Genomic DNA, 17365 nt, shown 5'->3' with positions numbered 1-17365 from the left:
TTTTGTAAGTTGAAGTTTCTAGTATTTTTCTGACATTAAGGTTATCATGATCTAGATGCTAAACTGTTGCTTATCCTAAGTGAACTTTTAAGATTGACTCTTGGCCGGGCACGGTGGCTCACGCCTGTAATCCCAGCACTTTGGGAGGCCAAGGCAGGTGGATCACGATGTGTCCAGAGTTTGTTCCTTCCAGTGGGTTCATGGTCTTGCTGATTTCAAGAATGAAGCTGTGGACCTTTGCAGTGAGTGTTACAGCTCTCAAAGGTGGCATGGACCCAAAGAGTGAGCAGCAGCAAGATTTATTATTGTGAAGAGCGAAAGAACAAAGCTTCCACAGCATGGAAGGGGACCCAAGCGGGTTGCTGCTGCTGGCTGGGGGCTGGGGTTGGGGGGTGGCAGCCAGCTTTTATTCCCTTATTTGTCCCCCACCCATGTCCTGCTGATTGGCCCATTTTACAGAGTGCTGATTGGTCCATTTTACAGAGCACTGATTGGTCCATTTTACAAATCTCTAGCTAGCCACAGAGAGCTGATTGGTGCATTTTACAAACCTCTAGCTAGCTAGAGTGCCAATTGGTGCGTTTTACAATCCTAGCTACAGAGTGCTGATTGGTGCATTTTACAATCCTCTTGTAAGACAGAAAAGTTCTCCAAGTCCCCACCCGACCCAGAAGTCCAGCTGGCTTCACCTCTCAGTGAGGTCAGGTGATCGAGACCATCCTGGCTAATAAGGTGAAACCCCATCTCTACCAAAAATACAAAAAATTAGCCAGGCATGGTGGCACGTGCCTGTAGTCCCACCTACTCGGGAGGCTGAGGTAGGAGAATCCTTTGAACCCGGGAGGCAGAGGTTGCAGTAAGCCGAGATTGCACCACTGCATTCCAGCCTGGGCGACAGAGCAAGACTCCATCTCAAAATTAAAAAAAAAAAAAAAAAAGATTTAGTCTTAGAATCATGAAATGTTAGAGCTGGAAGGGATGGGGCACCTGTCAGACACATTTGTAGAACTTGTACAGATGGTACCCACGTGGTCCTGCTCTGTCTTGCTTTCTTTCCGGGGCATAATACCACTCCTGGAAAACCTTTGCTTTATTCTAATACTGAGCTGCATAACAGTTCTAATCCATAACTGTGTTATATTTTAGACCTGTATTTTTTTTCTAAATGAGAGCATCTTTAATTTTATAATCACTTGTTTTTGAAATCCCTTAGCTGTCTAAAAGCCTGGGCTCTCAAAAGAGCTAAAAAATCCCCTTCCTGGGAGCAACCAGGAAAGACTGACTTTTATCCTGAGACAATAAATGGGTACGACACGTGAACAGACATTGTAACAAAATTTTATCTTCCATCTATTTTCATAAGAGCTCATTTCATATTTTCTAAGTCATTTGTTTTCCCGTAAGTACTCTTATGCCCCACCACTTCCCCTATGTTTTTTGTTTTTTTTTTTTTCCGTAGAGATTGGGGTCCCGTTATGTTGCCCAAGCTGGTCTCAAACTCCTGGGCTCAAGCGATCTTTCCACCCTGGCCTCTCAAAAGAGTTAGGCACCTGGCCACGTCTCTTGTTTATTTAATTTGCAGGCCCCCAAGAACTCATCCTAAGAGGGTAAAAGTTTTTCTTCCCCAGCAATATCAAAACAATGAGAAAATTCTTCATTAGTGACAGAAATAAAAATTTTAATGGTTTAGATCAGTGGTTCTCAACTCTGGGTAGATTTTTGAGACATGGTGTCTCTGTCACCCAAGCTACAGTGCAGTGGCATGATCACCTCAGTGTAATTTCAAATTCGTGTACTCAAGGTGTGTCCAGAGTTGGTTCCTTCCAGTGGGTTTGCGGTCTCGCTGACTTAAAGAACGGAGCCGTGGACCTTCGCCGTGAGTGTTACAGCTCTTAAATGTGGCACAGGCCCAGAGTGAGCAGCAGCAAGATGTATCGTGAAGAGTGAAAGAACAGAGCTTCCACAGTATGGAGGGGGACCCGAACCGGTTGCCGCTGCTGGCTGGGGGGTGGCCAGCTTTTATTCTCTTATTTGTCCCCGCCCACGTCCTGCTGATTGGTCCATTCTACAGAGCGCTGGTTGGTCCATTTTACAAACTTCTAGCCAGGCTGGAGTGCATTGGTGCAATCTCGGCTCACTGCAACCTCTCCCTCCCGGGTTCAAGCAATTCTCCTGCCTCAGCCTCCCTAGTAGCTGGGATTACAGGCATGTGCCACCACGCCCGACTAATGTATTTTTGGTAGAGATGGAGTTTCTCCACGTTGGTCAGGCTGGTCTCGAACTCCTGAACTCAGGTGATCTGCCCGCCTCAGCCTCCCAAAGTGCTGGGATTACAGGCGTGAGCCACTGTGCCCAGCCTGATTGGTGCGTTTTCACAAGCACTGATTGGTACATTTTACAAACCTCCAGCTAGCCAGAGTGCGTTTTACAATCCTAGCTAGAGTGTTGATTGGTGCATTCTACAATCCCCTTGTAAGACAGAAAAGTTCTCCAAGTCCCCACGCGACTCAGAAGTCCAGCTGGCTTCACCTCTCAAAGGGATCTTCCTGTCTCAGCTTCCTAAATAGATGGAAATACAGGTGCAGGCCACCATGCCCAGCTCATTGTTAATTTTTTTGTAGAGATAGGGTCTCATTTTGTTGGCCAGGCTGGTCTCGAATTCCTGGCTTCAGGTGATCCTTCCGCCTCAGACTCCTGAAGTGGCTGGGATTACAGGTATTTTTTTGAGGTTGTTTTGTTTTTAATGCTTATGGCCCAGTCTCTGAGATTCTTATTTTATTGGTCAGAGTAGGACCCGGGCCTGGTTATTTTAAAAGCTTCTAAGGTGATTCTGATATGCAGCCAGGGTTGAGAACCAATGGATTAGACATTGTAACTCTTCATTAAAGACACAAATTTCTTTTTCAGTTTATGACTTCTAATTAGCTGGCTGACTTTTGACTGAAATCACCAAATATTAAATTTGAATTTTTATTTTTCAAATTGGTTATGCTACAAAAAGTCTTGAGCAAAACGGATAGGCATCCTGTATATGACAGTTTTAAGCCAGCCTATTAGAAGCATTATATATCTATTTAAAATTGAAACCAGTAATATTTATAAAAATTCATTATCACAGTTACAGCTTCCTAAACTATTGAACAATCCTATCCTCGACAATAAATCTAACGAGAAGAGATTTGAGAATAGAGCTATTTTAATCATGCAAACAGCAAGCTCAGTTTCTGTTTCAAATTCTTTATTATACATCATGGTTGCACAATTTGAGGCTGGTTAAATACAATTGGTTTTCAAAATCTCTTTGAATATTTTCTAGCTTACTACATGCAAATGACCATGAAAATATTTGGCATTTTAAAATTTTGAAACTCTGAATAGGCACTTACATGAAGGAAAACATTACCATTCATAGATATCCACATGTAGAACAGATGCTCCAGCACATGGTACATGGACCCTTTTGCCAGTAAAGTTGGTTCCTGACCATTTTATCAAAGTGCCATAGTAGTAAAACAGGTTTAAAGAAATGTAATTTGGGTTATTTAGCTTACTCATAAAGTAAGGTTAACTGACAAGACTTGCACTGAAGTGCATAAAAAATATTGGTACAAAAACCAATGAACCATAAGTGAAAGTAGTTTCCATACAGCAGGTTTCATTTTGGTTCCTACACTCCACATTTAGTGTATTTGCGATCAGACCCCATGCATATGAATGGATGACTGCAATCTTCTTTTTTAGAGACTTAAAACAAATGACTTGAATTTAGTGTTAAAAAATTAAGAGACTAGATGAAGTTTCAATATGAGTTTAACTAGCCAAAGTTTGAGTTTAATAAACATGAAATTACCCAGATCTAGATAACTACATGCTTCACAGGTCCTCCTGAGTCCCCCATCCCAAAATTTTCCCCTGAAAAGAAAATGAATGTATGAAGAAAATAATATTTGCATACACATGGCAAAAAGATTCCTTAAATTGAAATATATAAATATGTTTCAAAGTATTTATGGAAAAAATAGTTTTAACAAATCTAAAATGCCAACCTAAGTCAACTCCACATTGCAGAAAACACACAACGGTACTACTGGAATATAGCAAAACTGTTACTTAATATGGCCAAAAAAAAGAAGGCCATAATGACCTGCCACATAATCCCTTGGGGAAAGAAATCTAATATTCATAGCACAGAAGACCTCAAAGAGGATAAAATTCTGGAAGCCATGGAATGGTACTCAGAAGTGCCTGCGGTGAAACACTCCATATGCTTTTCTCAAACACATATGTTAAAAACAAATGTAGTTCTCAAAAATATTGAGATGCCATGTTTTAAATCTCTGCAGGACACAAGAGGCCACTCAGGTTTTCTAATTTTATTTGAACACAAAATATTTAATTTTTTGCATGTAGAGAATAAGAGGTAATCATTAGCCTGAAAAGAGAGGATTTATAATCAACATTATGCAGAAAGAAAGCAAAATTACAAATACCAGCCTACTCACATGAAAATTTTTCATGTTTATGCTGATATATATCTGAGTGCTTATCATCAAAGTAGGAAGTTAAAAAAAAAAAGGCAGCTTAACAAAGTTCCAGTGTTTCAAAGAAAGCACTTTTAAAAATGTATATACATGAACGAACATTTCATTATATCATAAAATAAATGCTGCGCTGTAAGATAAAGGAAGACTAACATATATGGAGTTTTGGCCTTTTTCCGCCCCCTCCAGCTGCAACCATCTTTAACCTGCTGAACTTAATCTCAAGGGTTACAGGAGTTTTTTGCTTTTCTTTTTTTCTCCTGTTCAGTTCACATTTCAGGCTGTTCGGCAGATGCCTGTGATTCTGGAGATTCAAATCGCTGGTGAAAGTTTGTTCTCTGTTTCCTCAGTTTTTCAGGAGCTTTTCTCCATAAAATTATCTCCTAGTAAACAAATGCAAGATATTAACAAATTAATGTTTGATATGATGCCTTATCTCTATGATGCCTTAAATTTTCACCATGGAAATCATGATTGCCACTTCAATTTTAACCATAATAAAATTAAATTCTTCCCTACAAAAGCCCTCCTCTTTTCCAACTTCTTTTCCACTTTCTTCCAGCTCTAATCTTGACTGCCCCCTTCTACCTCTAGTGCTCCTATCACCAGCACCCATGCATTCCACCACCACCAATCCAATCTGTCAAGAAGTCCTATTGTTACTTTAAAGAATTCCCCAAATCCATCCTTTAATTGTTCATTGCCCTCATCCAAATTCAAGTTCTTGTCACTTAGATATTAAAACAGCTTCCTCAGAGGCAAGAGAGGCAGAGCCCTTTCTATCTAATCCTTTATTATCACTAGCAGGTTAATCCTCCAGCACATTGCTTGGATTGCTCTTTAGTAGTTCTCAGTGCCTCCAGGATAAATCTCCAAACAGGTATTCATGCCCCTCTATAACCTTTATCCAATTTACCAACATTATTCTCTTCCCTCCCTTGACCATTTTCCCCCATCGGCCAAACGGAGTTACTCTCTGCCTCCAATGCAATCCAAATAAACTCGCCCTACATCTTCCCCAGTCTTCAAATCTCGATTTCTCTACCTAACTCTTACCCTAACCAATCCATCCTGAGAACTTCCCTCTTCTAAATTCCTAAAATTATTTGCTTCATGAAGTCATTATAGGCTTTTTTTTCCCCCAACATATCAGAATTTAAACATCCAAATGAGTGCACATGGGAAATAACAGACTTACCTCCAATAGTGCCATGATATGCAATTGATTTTGAAATTGTAAAAATCATATAATTTATTTCAAAGTTATAAATCATATATGTTTAATTATACAACATTAGGATGGCAATACTGGAATAGGTTTTGTCTCTTCTAAATTACTGTCAAACTATTATTTAAGTATTCTGTTAGTTTATATTATTTTTCTTTTTCCCAGATATCTACAATGTGAGAACATGGAGGACAGATCATGTTTATAAAAGGTAGTTTTTGCATTTTTCACAGTACTTAGGACAGAGTAATTTCTAACTTAGCTTTGAACACTCAACTGACATTTAACTACATGTTTATTAATCTGATTCAGAATACAAAAGACCATTCTAATTACTATCTTCATTCAAAATTCACCAAAAGCTTTTAATTGATTTTCAAATGAGAACAAGTTTGTAATGAACACTTTATATTAAACAAAGAATTAGAGGCGGTTGGGCGCGGTGGCTCATTCCTGTAATCCCAGCATTTTGGGAGGCTGAGGCAGGCGGATCACCTGAGGTCAGGAGTTCGAGACCAGCCTGGTCAACATGGTGAAACCCAGTCTCTACTAAAAATAGAAAAATTAGCCAGGTGTGGTGGTGCATACCTATAATCCCAGCTACTCGGGAGGCTGAGGCGGAAGAACTGCTTGAACCCGGGAGGTGAAGGTTGCAGTGAGCTGAGATCGCACCACTGCACTCCAGCCTGGGCAACAGAGCGAGACTCTGTCTCAAAAAAAAAAATTTTTAAAAAAGGATTAGAGGCTGGGCATGGTGGCTCATGCCTGTAATCCCAGCACTTTGGGAGGCCAAGGCAGGCAGATCACTTTAGGCCAGGAGTTTGAAACCAGCCTGGCCAACATGGCAAAACCCTGTCTCTACAAAAAAGAAAATACAAAAATTAACCTGTAGCGAGACTCTGTCTCAAAAAAAAAAAATTATTAGAATTCAGTCATCTCATGGACATTATGACAGAATTCTTTAAAAGGGATAAATCAGCAGGGCACAGTGGTACGTGCCTGTACCTCCCAGCTACTCAAGAGGCTGTGACTGGAGGATTGCTTGGAAGATCCCCATCTTAAAAAATAAAAATAGTAATAATAATAATAATAATGTATATTTGTTAAGAGAAAGATATTCAAGACACTACTGAGTAAAAATGCAAATTAAAGAATACAGCTGGGCACGGTGGCTCATGCCTATAATTCCAGCACTTTGGGAGGCCAAGGCAGGAGGATTGCTTAAGCCCAAGAGTTCAAGACCAGCCCGGGCAACACAGTGAGACTCTGTCTCTACAAAAAATTAAAAACAGTAAGAAAAAAAAAAAGCAATATCCATAATATGATGTAAACACACATACACACATTAGTTGCAATGGTGGTGGAAATTCTGCTGACCTTTACTTCATTCTTTGTTCTTTATTGCCTTATTTTTTTCTAAATAAGCAGCAGGTATTGTTTTTATTAAAAAACAAAAACAAAAGAACTTGTAAGAGAAAACTAAAAGCCCTGAAAAATTATAGCTCATTCTGGAGTACTGCAGAATGATTGGGGAGGGATCTATCGTAGGATTCTATTCTCCTCTACTTCTTTATCTATCATACCCACAGTGTTTTTACTTATTTAGAAACTCCCACTCGCTCAGTACAGTGAAGCTTAGAAGAGTGCTTTCGAGGTATTTTTAGATCTGCCGCAGAACATAATACCAGCCTAAGTGGCACCATACCTGCTGTTTGAAGTACCTCCGGTCTTCCTCATCAACAAGCACTAAATTCAAAAAGTACCTTACTGAAAATTTTTTGTTCACATCTCTCATTGTTGGAGTTGGGTCATATCCTGCTAAAAATAGCCTTATTGGAATTGATTCACCTGAAAGAAAAGGAATTTCCACTTAATTCTAAAGATGATTAAATATAGTCACATAACAGGTAGGACTAAGCACTATAGAGTTGACACTAATGCTTCACATCCTCATGAGATGCAAAATAACAAAGACCAGGGTTCATCCTCAGTAGTACTGATATTTTGGGCTGAATAATTCTTTGTTGTGGGGAGGGTCCTATCCTTTGCAGGATGTTTAGCAGCAACCCTGGCCTCTACCCACTAGATACCAGTAGTACTCTCCAAATGTAACAGCCAAAAATATCTCCAGACAACACCAAACATTCATTGTGAGGTGAAGTTGCCCCTAGACGAGAACTACTGTTCTAGAGTCAGAATACCTGGCTTCAGATCTCAACCACTCATTGGTTGTGTGACCTTGGAAAAATCACTTACTCATTGTTTAAGTTCTTCATCTGTGAAATGGGGAATAACAATAGTATTCACAAGGAATGTGTAAGGATTATATGGGTTAATATACCTAAAAAACTCAAACAGTGCCAACAGATAAGTGCTCTATAAGTTGTTTTGGTATCTTCTTTCATGAAGTTTACCATAATTTCTAATCATGTGTATAAATTATTGAATACTTGTTACTCATATATTCAAAGCTAAAAACGGACAGAATGATGACATTCTTTTATTACCAAAAAGACTGTTATTCAGATTCTCATTGCTTCTGTTTTCCTAAGGGTAATTCTTTACATATTCTTTTTTTTTTTTTTTTTTTGAGATGGAGTCTTGCTCTGTCGCCCAGGCCGGAGTGCAATGGTGCGATCTCGGGTCAGTGCAACCTCCACCTCCTGGGTTCATCCAATTCTCCTGCCTCAGCCTCCCGAGTAGCTGGGATTACAGGCACCTGCCACCATGCCCTGCAAATTTTTTTTGTATTTTTAGTAGAGACTGGGTTTCACCATGTTGGCCAGGCTGACCAGTCTCGAACTCCTGACCTCAGGTGATCCACCCACCTTGGCCTCCCAAAGTGCTGGGATTACAGGCGTGAGCCACCGCGCCTGGCTTTTTTTTTTCTTTTTCTTTTTCTTTTGAGGCAGGATCTCCCTCTGTCATTCAGGCTGGAATGCAGTAGTGCCATCTTGGCTCACTGCAACCTTGCCTCCTGGGCTCAAGTGAGCTTCCCACCTCCCAGGTAGCTGGGATCATAGATGCATGCCACCATGCCTGGCTAATTTTTGTATTTTTTATAGAAATGGGGGTTTTGCCATGTTGCCCAGACTGGTCTCAAACTCCTGGGCTCAAGCAATCCACCCACTTTGGCCTCCCAAAATGGTGGGATTACAGGCGTGAGCCACCACGCCTGGCCCTTGAATTTTTTTTTTTTTTTTTTTGAGACGGAGTTTCACTCTGTCTCCCAGGCTGGAGTGCAGTGGCATGATCTCAGCTCACTGCAACCTCCACCTCCCAGGTTCAAGCGATTCTCCTGCCTCAGCTTCCCAAGTAGCTGGGATGACAGGCGTGCACCACCATACCCAGCTAATTTTTATATTTTCAGTAGAGACGGGGTTTCACCATATTGGCCAGGCTGGTCTTGAACTCCTGACCTCAAGCGATCTGCCCACCTCAGCCTCCCAAAATGTTGGGATTACACGCATGAGCCACCACACCCGGCCTGAATATTTTTTACATAATAATTTTCTCATGCACACCAATTTGCTGAAAGATATAAAACTCATAATTTTACATAAAAACTGGTGGCTGCTGGAATTTTACAAAGTAATGTTGCATAACACAAGAGTACACATACATGCATCATAAGGGACACAACCACCTAGCTCAAAGAGTTTTAGAGCACCTAAGACTACATTGCCTCATCTACACTTGGCACTTAATAAATGGTACTGGCTTTGTGATGTAAGTACAAATAGTGAAGAAAACCCAGACATAAATTGTAAAATGATAAATACTGGCTTCATTGTCTCAGATACTGAAGATTAATCTAGTAATGGAACTGCTTATTTTCTTGAGAGCTATAATGACTCCAAAAACCTACAGGAACTAATGCTCAGCCATACTCCATTTTGTGGTCAGCAGGAGAAAAAAGATTTACAAAGATGAACTATTGTATAATAGAAGACAATGAAAATATTACAAATTCAAAACTAGAGAATAGATACATATAACTGTCTCTAGTAAATCCTAAATTGAAACTGAAAAATTAAACCTTATTTCAGACTAGGAAATATAATTACAGTCTTCTTTGCCGCTGTACAAAGATGACCTTAAAAGCTATCATTGTAAGAATGGTTTAAGAATTCAAAGATACTTTCACACTAAATAAATACAAACAAAACTGCCATGAACACTGATGTTTGCACTATACAAAAGAAGTAACTGAAAAGTGTGTTACCTTTTACTGGTGCACCATCCATTATTTCATATTTGGCGATTGTTTCTGTTTCTGTTGTGGTACTGGGTCCTAGTGCAATAATGTAAATAACATTAATTTAAATATTCCAGAATATAATTACTAGCCTTATGCCTTCTTATTTTTCCACTACATTATTTTTTTTTAGAGACGGTGTCTCGCTCCATCACCCAAGCTAGAGTGCAGTGGTCCAATCATGGCTTGCCGCAGCCTCAACCTCCTGGGCTTAAGCAATCCTTCTGCCTCAGCCTCCCAAGTAGCTGAGATTACACGTGTGCACCACCATGCCTGTTTTTTTATTTTCAATTTTTGTAGAGATGGGTTCTCAATATATTGCCCAGGCTAGTCTCAAACTCCTGAACTCAAGCAATCTTCCCACCTAAGCCTCCAGAGTAGTTGGGACTACAGGTGTGCACTATCATGCCTGGCTAAGTTTTGTATTTTTTGGGATAGAGATGGGGTTTCACCATGATGCCCAGGCTGGTCTTGAATTCCTTGGGTTCAAGTGATCTGCCTGCTTCAGCCTCCCAAAGTAGTGAGATTACAGGTGAGCGACCGCACCTGGCCAAATTTTAAACAACAAAGGAGAATTTGAAGTTGTTCGAAACAACAAAGGAGAATTTGAAGTGATTTTAAAATCACTTAAATTTACTAGCAAGTAGAAACATGGAGATTAAGAAATCACATATGGGGGTACATGTTCTCAGGACCTCTTGCCTTGAGATCATGCCTTGGGTGAGAATTTTATTTAAAAATAAAATAATAATAATAAAAGAAATCACAGATGTTTTAAATTATGAATACTGACTATAAATTCTTATAAAGTGTTGCCTAGAATTACTTTCAGCAAAAAACCCGACGATGAGGCCAGGCACAGTGGCTCACGCCTGTAATCCCAGCACTTTGAGAGGCCAAGGCAGGCAGACTGCCTGAGCTCAGGAGTTCGAGACCAGCCTAGGCAACACGGTGAAACCCCGTCTCTACTAAAAATACAAAAATTAGCCAGGCATGTTGGCGTGCGCCTATAATCCCAGCTACTCAGGAGGCTGAGGCAGGAGAATTGCTTGAACCCTGGAGGCAGAGGTTGCAGTGAGCCGAGATCACGCCACTGCACTCCAGCCTGGAAACAGAGGGAGATGCCGTCTCCAAAAAAAAAAAAAACACCCAACAATATTAGAGGAGAAAGTAAGTTTATATATTTATATATTAAAATCAAAAAGCAGGGATGAACCAATAAAAGATATCAGGACAACTGGTCAGCCATCTGGAAAAATGTAAAGGTGATACATACCTCACCTCTTACATCACAACACATTTCAAATGAATTAATATTTTAAAAATGAAACAAAATCCCTAAACCACAATGTATTACTTCAGTAGAATCAAGCACAGAAAATTATTTTTAGAACTTCAGTGTGAAAAAGACCTTTCTAACCATGGCATAAAACCCAGAGGCCATAAAATGAAAAACTGATAAATCTGACTACATAAACATCAATAACTTCTACATGGCATGAACCACCACAAACAAGACAAACGAGGGAAATTTTTGCTACCCTTAATATTAGAAAAAGGAATTCAGGGCACAGTGGCTCACACCTGTAAACCCAGCAATTTGGGATGCTGAGGCAGGAGGATCGCTGAGTCCAGGAGTTTGAAACCAGCCTGGGCAACGTAGTGACACCCTGTCTCTACAAAAAAATAAAAAATTAGCTGGGTGTGGTGGCATGTGCCTGTGGCCCCAGCTACCCACAACGCTGAGGTTGGAGGATTGCTCAAGTCCAGGCGTTCAAGGCTGCAGTGAGCTATAATTGTACCATTGCACTCCAGCCTGGGTGACAGTGTGAGACCCTGTCTCAAAAAAAAAAAAAAGGTGGAGGGGGATTGATTTCTCTAATATATAGTTTCTACAAATAAGTAAGAAAAAGAATAGATAATGGGGCAAAGAATATGAATGGCTTACAGAAAATAAAAATTGTTTTTATTCATATGAAGAGATGTTCATCCTCAATAAGAAAACTGAAAATTAAAACTATAATGGAATATATTAATTAGCTTGACTGTGGTAACCATTTCATAATGTAAACATTCCATCATACATCTTGAATATATACAATTTTTATTTGCCAATTATACCTCAATAAAGCAGTGGGGGAAAAAGAATCCATAAGAAAAATCCCAGAACTACAATGTAGTAGTATCTCCCCCTTACCCATCAAATGAGCTAAAAGTTTTTACAGCATTGCGCTCATGAGAATATGGGGGGAAAGAGGCACTCTCCTACATTCACTGCTGATAGCAATGCAAACTGGGATAATCCCTAAAGAGGACTTACTGATAACATGCATCAAAATTATAAATGGCCAGGTGCAATGGCTTATGCCTGTAATCATAACACTTTGGGAGGCAGAGGTGGGAGGATAGCTTGAGCCCAGGAGTTCGACACCAGCCTGGGCAACATAGTGAGACCCTGTTCGCCACAAAAAGGGCAGAAGAATTATAAACAAATATGCTGTTTAACCCATGAATTCCACTTCTAAGATTTTATCTTGCACACGTGCAAAATGACATTATCCGTAATAGCAAAAGACCGGAAACAACCAGTATGTCCACAAACAGCAGACTGGTTCAATTTTAGTGTATCAATAAAATGGAAAACTATTAAAAAGATAAAGTATTCTACACATTGTTATGGAAAGTTCTCTAAGATGCACTACTAAGTGGCAAAGCAAAGTATGCATTATACACCACCATTTAAGTAAAAAGGGGTGTGTCTTATACATAGGTACTTGCTTGTATACATAATAACTAATTGGAAAGTTTTGGTTTTTGTTTTTCTTTTTTTTGGAATGGTCTCACTCTGTTGTCCAAGCTGAAGTGCAGTGGCTATTCACAGGCACAATCCCACTACTGATCAGCACAGGAGTTTTGACCTGCTCCACTGAGGATTTTTAAACTTATAATAAACATATTACCTATGAGTAGCTAGAGTACAGAAATAAGATACTTTTTACTGTATACTCTTTTACATTTTATTTTTGAACCATGTGAATTTATTACCTATTCAAAAATTAATTTTTTATAAAAAATAAATTCTGGACAATCAAAAAGTAATTTAAAAAAACATTAAATAACTTACTGCCAGCAATATTAACTAGCAAAATTAGTACTCAATGTGGATATCAAATTAATTATGTTTAAACAATATTTTAAGATTTTAAAAATGTCAACTAAAACAAAGAATTTTAATTTACATACTCTTTTCAACTTACCAATTCCTGTGATCTCTTTTTTGATCAGCTGTAACTCCATATGTTGTATTTTTATTCTTACTAATAAGAAGTAAATTTTTCCAACAATCACATCCTTTAAATGATACCTATTGGGGAAGAACGTATCTCACTAAATATCAGTTTAAAAACAAGCAAAAACAGTGAACTATGTCCTAAAAGACTTTGATAGACATCTTTAGTATAATTACTTAAGCCATTTTGAGGCTGGGCACAGTGGCTCTTGCCTGTAATCCTAGCACTTTGGAAGGCCAGGGCGGGCGGATCACTTGAGGTCAGGAGTTCAAGACCATCCTGGCCAACATGGCGAAACTGTCTCTACTAAAAATACAAAAATTAGCTGGGCATGGTGGCACATGCTTGTGATCCCTGCTACTTGGGAGGCTGAAGCGGGAGGACTGCCTGAACCCAGCAGGTGAAGGCTGCAGTGAGGCAAATCACACCACTGCACTCCAGCTTGGGTGACAGCAAGACTCCATCTCAAAAAAAAAAAAAAAAAAAGTACTATTTTGAGCTCTTTCCTGGCCGCTGCTGAGTTGCACAGAGGTGGCGGCCTGGGTGTATTCAAGATTCAGTTTCACTCACCACCATGGCTGAGGAAGGCATTGCTGCTGGAGGTATAAGGGACGTTACTACTGCTTTACAAGAGGTGCTGAAGACCACCCTCATCCATGATGGCCTAGCATGTGGAATTCACAAAGCTGCCAAAGCCTTAGACAGGCACCAAGCTCATCTTTGTGTGCTTGCATCTAATTGTGATGAGCCCATGTATGTTAAGTTGGTGGAGGCCCTTTGTGCTGAACCCCGGTTGATGACAAGAAGAAACTGGGGAATGGGTAAGCCTCTATAAAACTGACAGATGGGGGAAACCCCGTAAAGTGGTTGTTTGCGGTTGTGCAGTAATTAAGAACTATGGCAAGGAGTCTCAGGCCAGGATGTCATCAGAGAATACTTCAAATGAATAAATAAAACTTTGGCTCACCAAAAACAAAAACCAACAACAACCATTTTGATTATTCATATTGTTTAGTGTTCTTTTTTTCAAAAAAGTATTCATCATTTCACTATGCAAATAAGGAATCAAACTTTTACTTGACTACCTCAGAGGGAATAATTACTCTGGTTAACTGTTCTGGCTGGGCTCAGTGGCTTACACCTATAATCCCAGTACTTTGGGAGGCCCAAGGCGACAGGATTGCTTGAACCCAGGAGTCTAAGACCAGCCTAGGCAACATAGGGGGATGTAATCTCTTCTAAAAATTAGCTGGGTGGTGCAAAATTAGTGGCACATGCCTGTGATCCTAGCTACTCAGGAGGCTGAGGTGAGATGATAATTTGAGCCTGGGAGATTGAGGCTGGAGTGACTCATGATTGTGCCACTGCACTCCAGCCTGGGTGACAGAGCCAGACTCTTTCTCAAAACAAACACACACAAAAAATACTTGAAATATTTGGTGTATGAAGATATTTTCAACATTAAAAGACACAAGAGTTTAGTGTCATTATTACTCAAGTTCTACAAGAGTGCAGCTAACATAAATCATCTGCCCACAAAGACAAAGTAAAAGAAACCTACCTACATAGGTTGAGTCTGCTGTTGTGATAGCTAATAACCAAAGGTCGCTCCCACGTACCTTGTAATGATGTGGTAATAAACTTAGGAATCCCTATAATATCCAGAGGACTTTTTAGCATCCTCCCAGGTTTGGCTCTCAAAATTGTATCTCAAGAGTTGGTTAATATAAATTATGTCAGGCCGGGCACGCCTGTAATCCCAGCACTTTGGGAGACCAAGGCGGGCAGATCACCTGAGGTCAGGAGTTCAAGACCAGCCTAGCCAACATGGTGAAACCCCATCTCTACTAAAACTACAAAAATTAGCCGGGCGTGGTGGCACATGCCTGTCATCCCAGCTACTCAGGAGGCTGAGGCAGGAGAATTGCTTGAACTCAGGAGGTAGAGGTTGCAGTGAGCCGAGATCATGCCACTGCACTCCAGACTGGACGACAGAGATTCCGACTCCAAAAAAAAAAAAAAAAAATATGTCGGGCGCGGTGGCTCATGCCTATAATCCCAGCACTTTGGGAGGCCAAGGCGGGTGGATCATGAGGTCAGGAGTTTGAGACCAGCCTGACCAACATGGTGAAACCCCGTCTCCACTAAAAATACAAAAATTAGCCAGGCATAGTGGCAGGCACCTGTAATCCCAGCTACTCAGGAGGCTGAGGCAGGAGAATCCCTTGAACCCAGGAGGCAGAGGTTGCAGTGAGCCGAGATCACGCCATTGCACTCCAGCCTGGGCGACAAAGTGAGACTCAAACAAACAAAAAACTGTGTGTGTGTGTGTGTGTGTGTGTGTGTGTGTGTGTAAAAATTATGTCAGTCTGAAGGGAAGCTTCAGTGGTTTCAGGTCCTAAACTATTTGATAATTTCATCAACAATATAATTTTAAGATTCTGAAGTCCATATGTATTACATATTCAGTGATATAAACCTGGGAGTGACAACCAATAAAAATAATGTAACAAAAGACTGGGGTATGAAAGGGATAATACAGGGCACATCTATTTCTTCAACAAACAAACTTTAATAAAAAAAATAGAAGGGAAACCTATAAATTAAAAAATTTAAGGCTCAAACAACCAAATGCAATGTGTGGCCCTAGTTTAAATATTGATTTGAACAAAGTATGTGAAAAAAGAAAGATATCTGTGAGCCAATTAGGGAAATGTGAATACTGTCTGGGTGTATGAAGATATTAAGGAATTACTAATATTTTTAGATATAAGAGTATTGTAGTTATATTTAGAATGATATATAACTTTTTAAAACTTTTTTCTGAATAGACACAGAAAACAAGCTTGTCATATAACATTTAAATAAGAGATATGTAAAGTCAATACATAATTTCATCCTTTACAGATAACCACTGTTAACAATAGAATATCATTGCAGACTCTTTTCTATTCATATCCAAATACATGAGTATTTTACAGAAATGAAACAGTACTATGCATGCTGTTTTTATGGCTAACTTTTTCACTTAATATATCATGGACATGCTTCTGGAGAACTAAATACATATGTCTCAATCTTTTTTTTTGTTTTTTGAGATGGAGTCTCCCTCTGTCACCCAGGCTGGACTGCAGTGGCGTGATCTCAGCACACTGCAACCTTTACCTCCCAGGTTCAAGCAATTCTCCTCCCTCAGCCTCCCAAGTAGCTGGGATTACAGGCATGCACCGCCACACCCATCTAATTTTTGTATTTTCAGTAGAGACGGAGTTTCTCCATGTTGACCATGCTGGTCTCAAACTCCTGACCTCAGGTGATCAAACTCTGCCCACCTTGGCCTCCCAAAGTGCTGGGATTACAGGTGTGAGCGACCGCACCCGGCCTCAATCTTTTTAACCCTTCTTTAGCATTCCACAGTATGGTTGGACCATAATTTATTTAACTGTTATAATACCAGTGGGCATTTAAATGGCAATCTTTTGTTCATGTAAGTAATGTTTCTAAGAACATCTTAGTCCATGTATAAAATGATATTGATACAGCTTCCCACAGATTATATTGAAGCAAATTCCAGATATATAATTTAATTGATAAAATGATACATAATTTTATGGGTTAAATTAAATGTCTGGAATTTGCTTCAATATAACCTATGGGGAGTATGAGAGCTGAATACAGATAAACTGGATTGTGTGTTGATAACTGTTGGAGCTGGGCAATGGGTACATAAGGATTCATTATATTATTCAGTATACTGTTCAAATATTTTAGTATATGCTTGAAATTTCCCATAATAAAATTTAAAAAGGCATTAAACACAAACAAAATATGAGCCAGTTTTGTAAAAATACAACATATATAAACATATATACCTTCCCCCTCCCCCCAAGGAATGATATACAAGGAGACATTAACAGTGATTAAGTGGTAAAGGTGAAAATATGTGAAAAGAGATGGCTAGGATGAGGTAATATCAAGCCAGTAAGATAAATTGTATCCTCAGAAGGACTGGCTGCCTTCTGAGATGGTGACATCCTCTACACAAAGT

The 17365-nt window shown here is 39.6% G+C and overlaps 1 protein-coding gene and 1 pseudogene across 2 annotated transcripts in view; one reads left to right on the top strand and one right to left on the bottom strand.

Moving 5' to 3' along the window:
* Positions 1-3221: 3221 nt before the first annotated feature.
* VPS26A (VPS26 retromer complex component A) overlaps positions 3222-17365 on the bottom strand; it is a 48482-nt gene continuing 34338 nt past the window's right edge. For both annotated transcript variants that reach the window (XM_003815918.5, XM_055092923.1), the window contains 4 exons: positions 13285-13391; positions 9995-10063; positions 7475-7617; positions 3222-4924 (listed from right to left, as the gene is read on the bottom strand). In XM_003815918.5, coding sequence (XP_003815966.1) covers positions 4811-4924; positions 7475-7617; positions 9995-10063; positions 13285-13391 — 433 coding nt within the window. In that variant the 3' untranslated portion in view covers positions 3222-4810. The remainder of the gene's footprint in view (positions 4925-7474; positions 7618-9994; positions 10064-13284; positions 13392-17365) is intronic.
* Positions 13398-16323, top strand: LOC106635175 (small ribosomal subunit protein eS12-like; annotated as a pseudogene).

Source organism: Pan paniscus, chromosome 8 (genome assembly GCF_029289425.2).
Source record: "Pan paniscus chromosome 8, NHGRI_mPanPan1-v2.0_pri, whole genome shotgun sequence".
Taxonomy (NCBI): Eukaryota; Metazoa; Chordata; class Mammalia; order Primates; family Hominidae; genus Pan; species Pan paniscus.
This window is presented reverse-complemented; position numbering and strand designations above follow the sequence as displayed.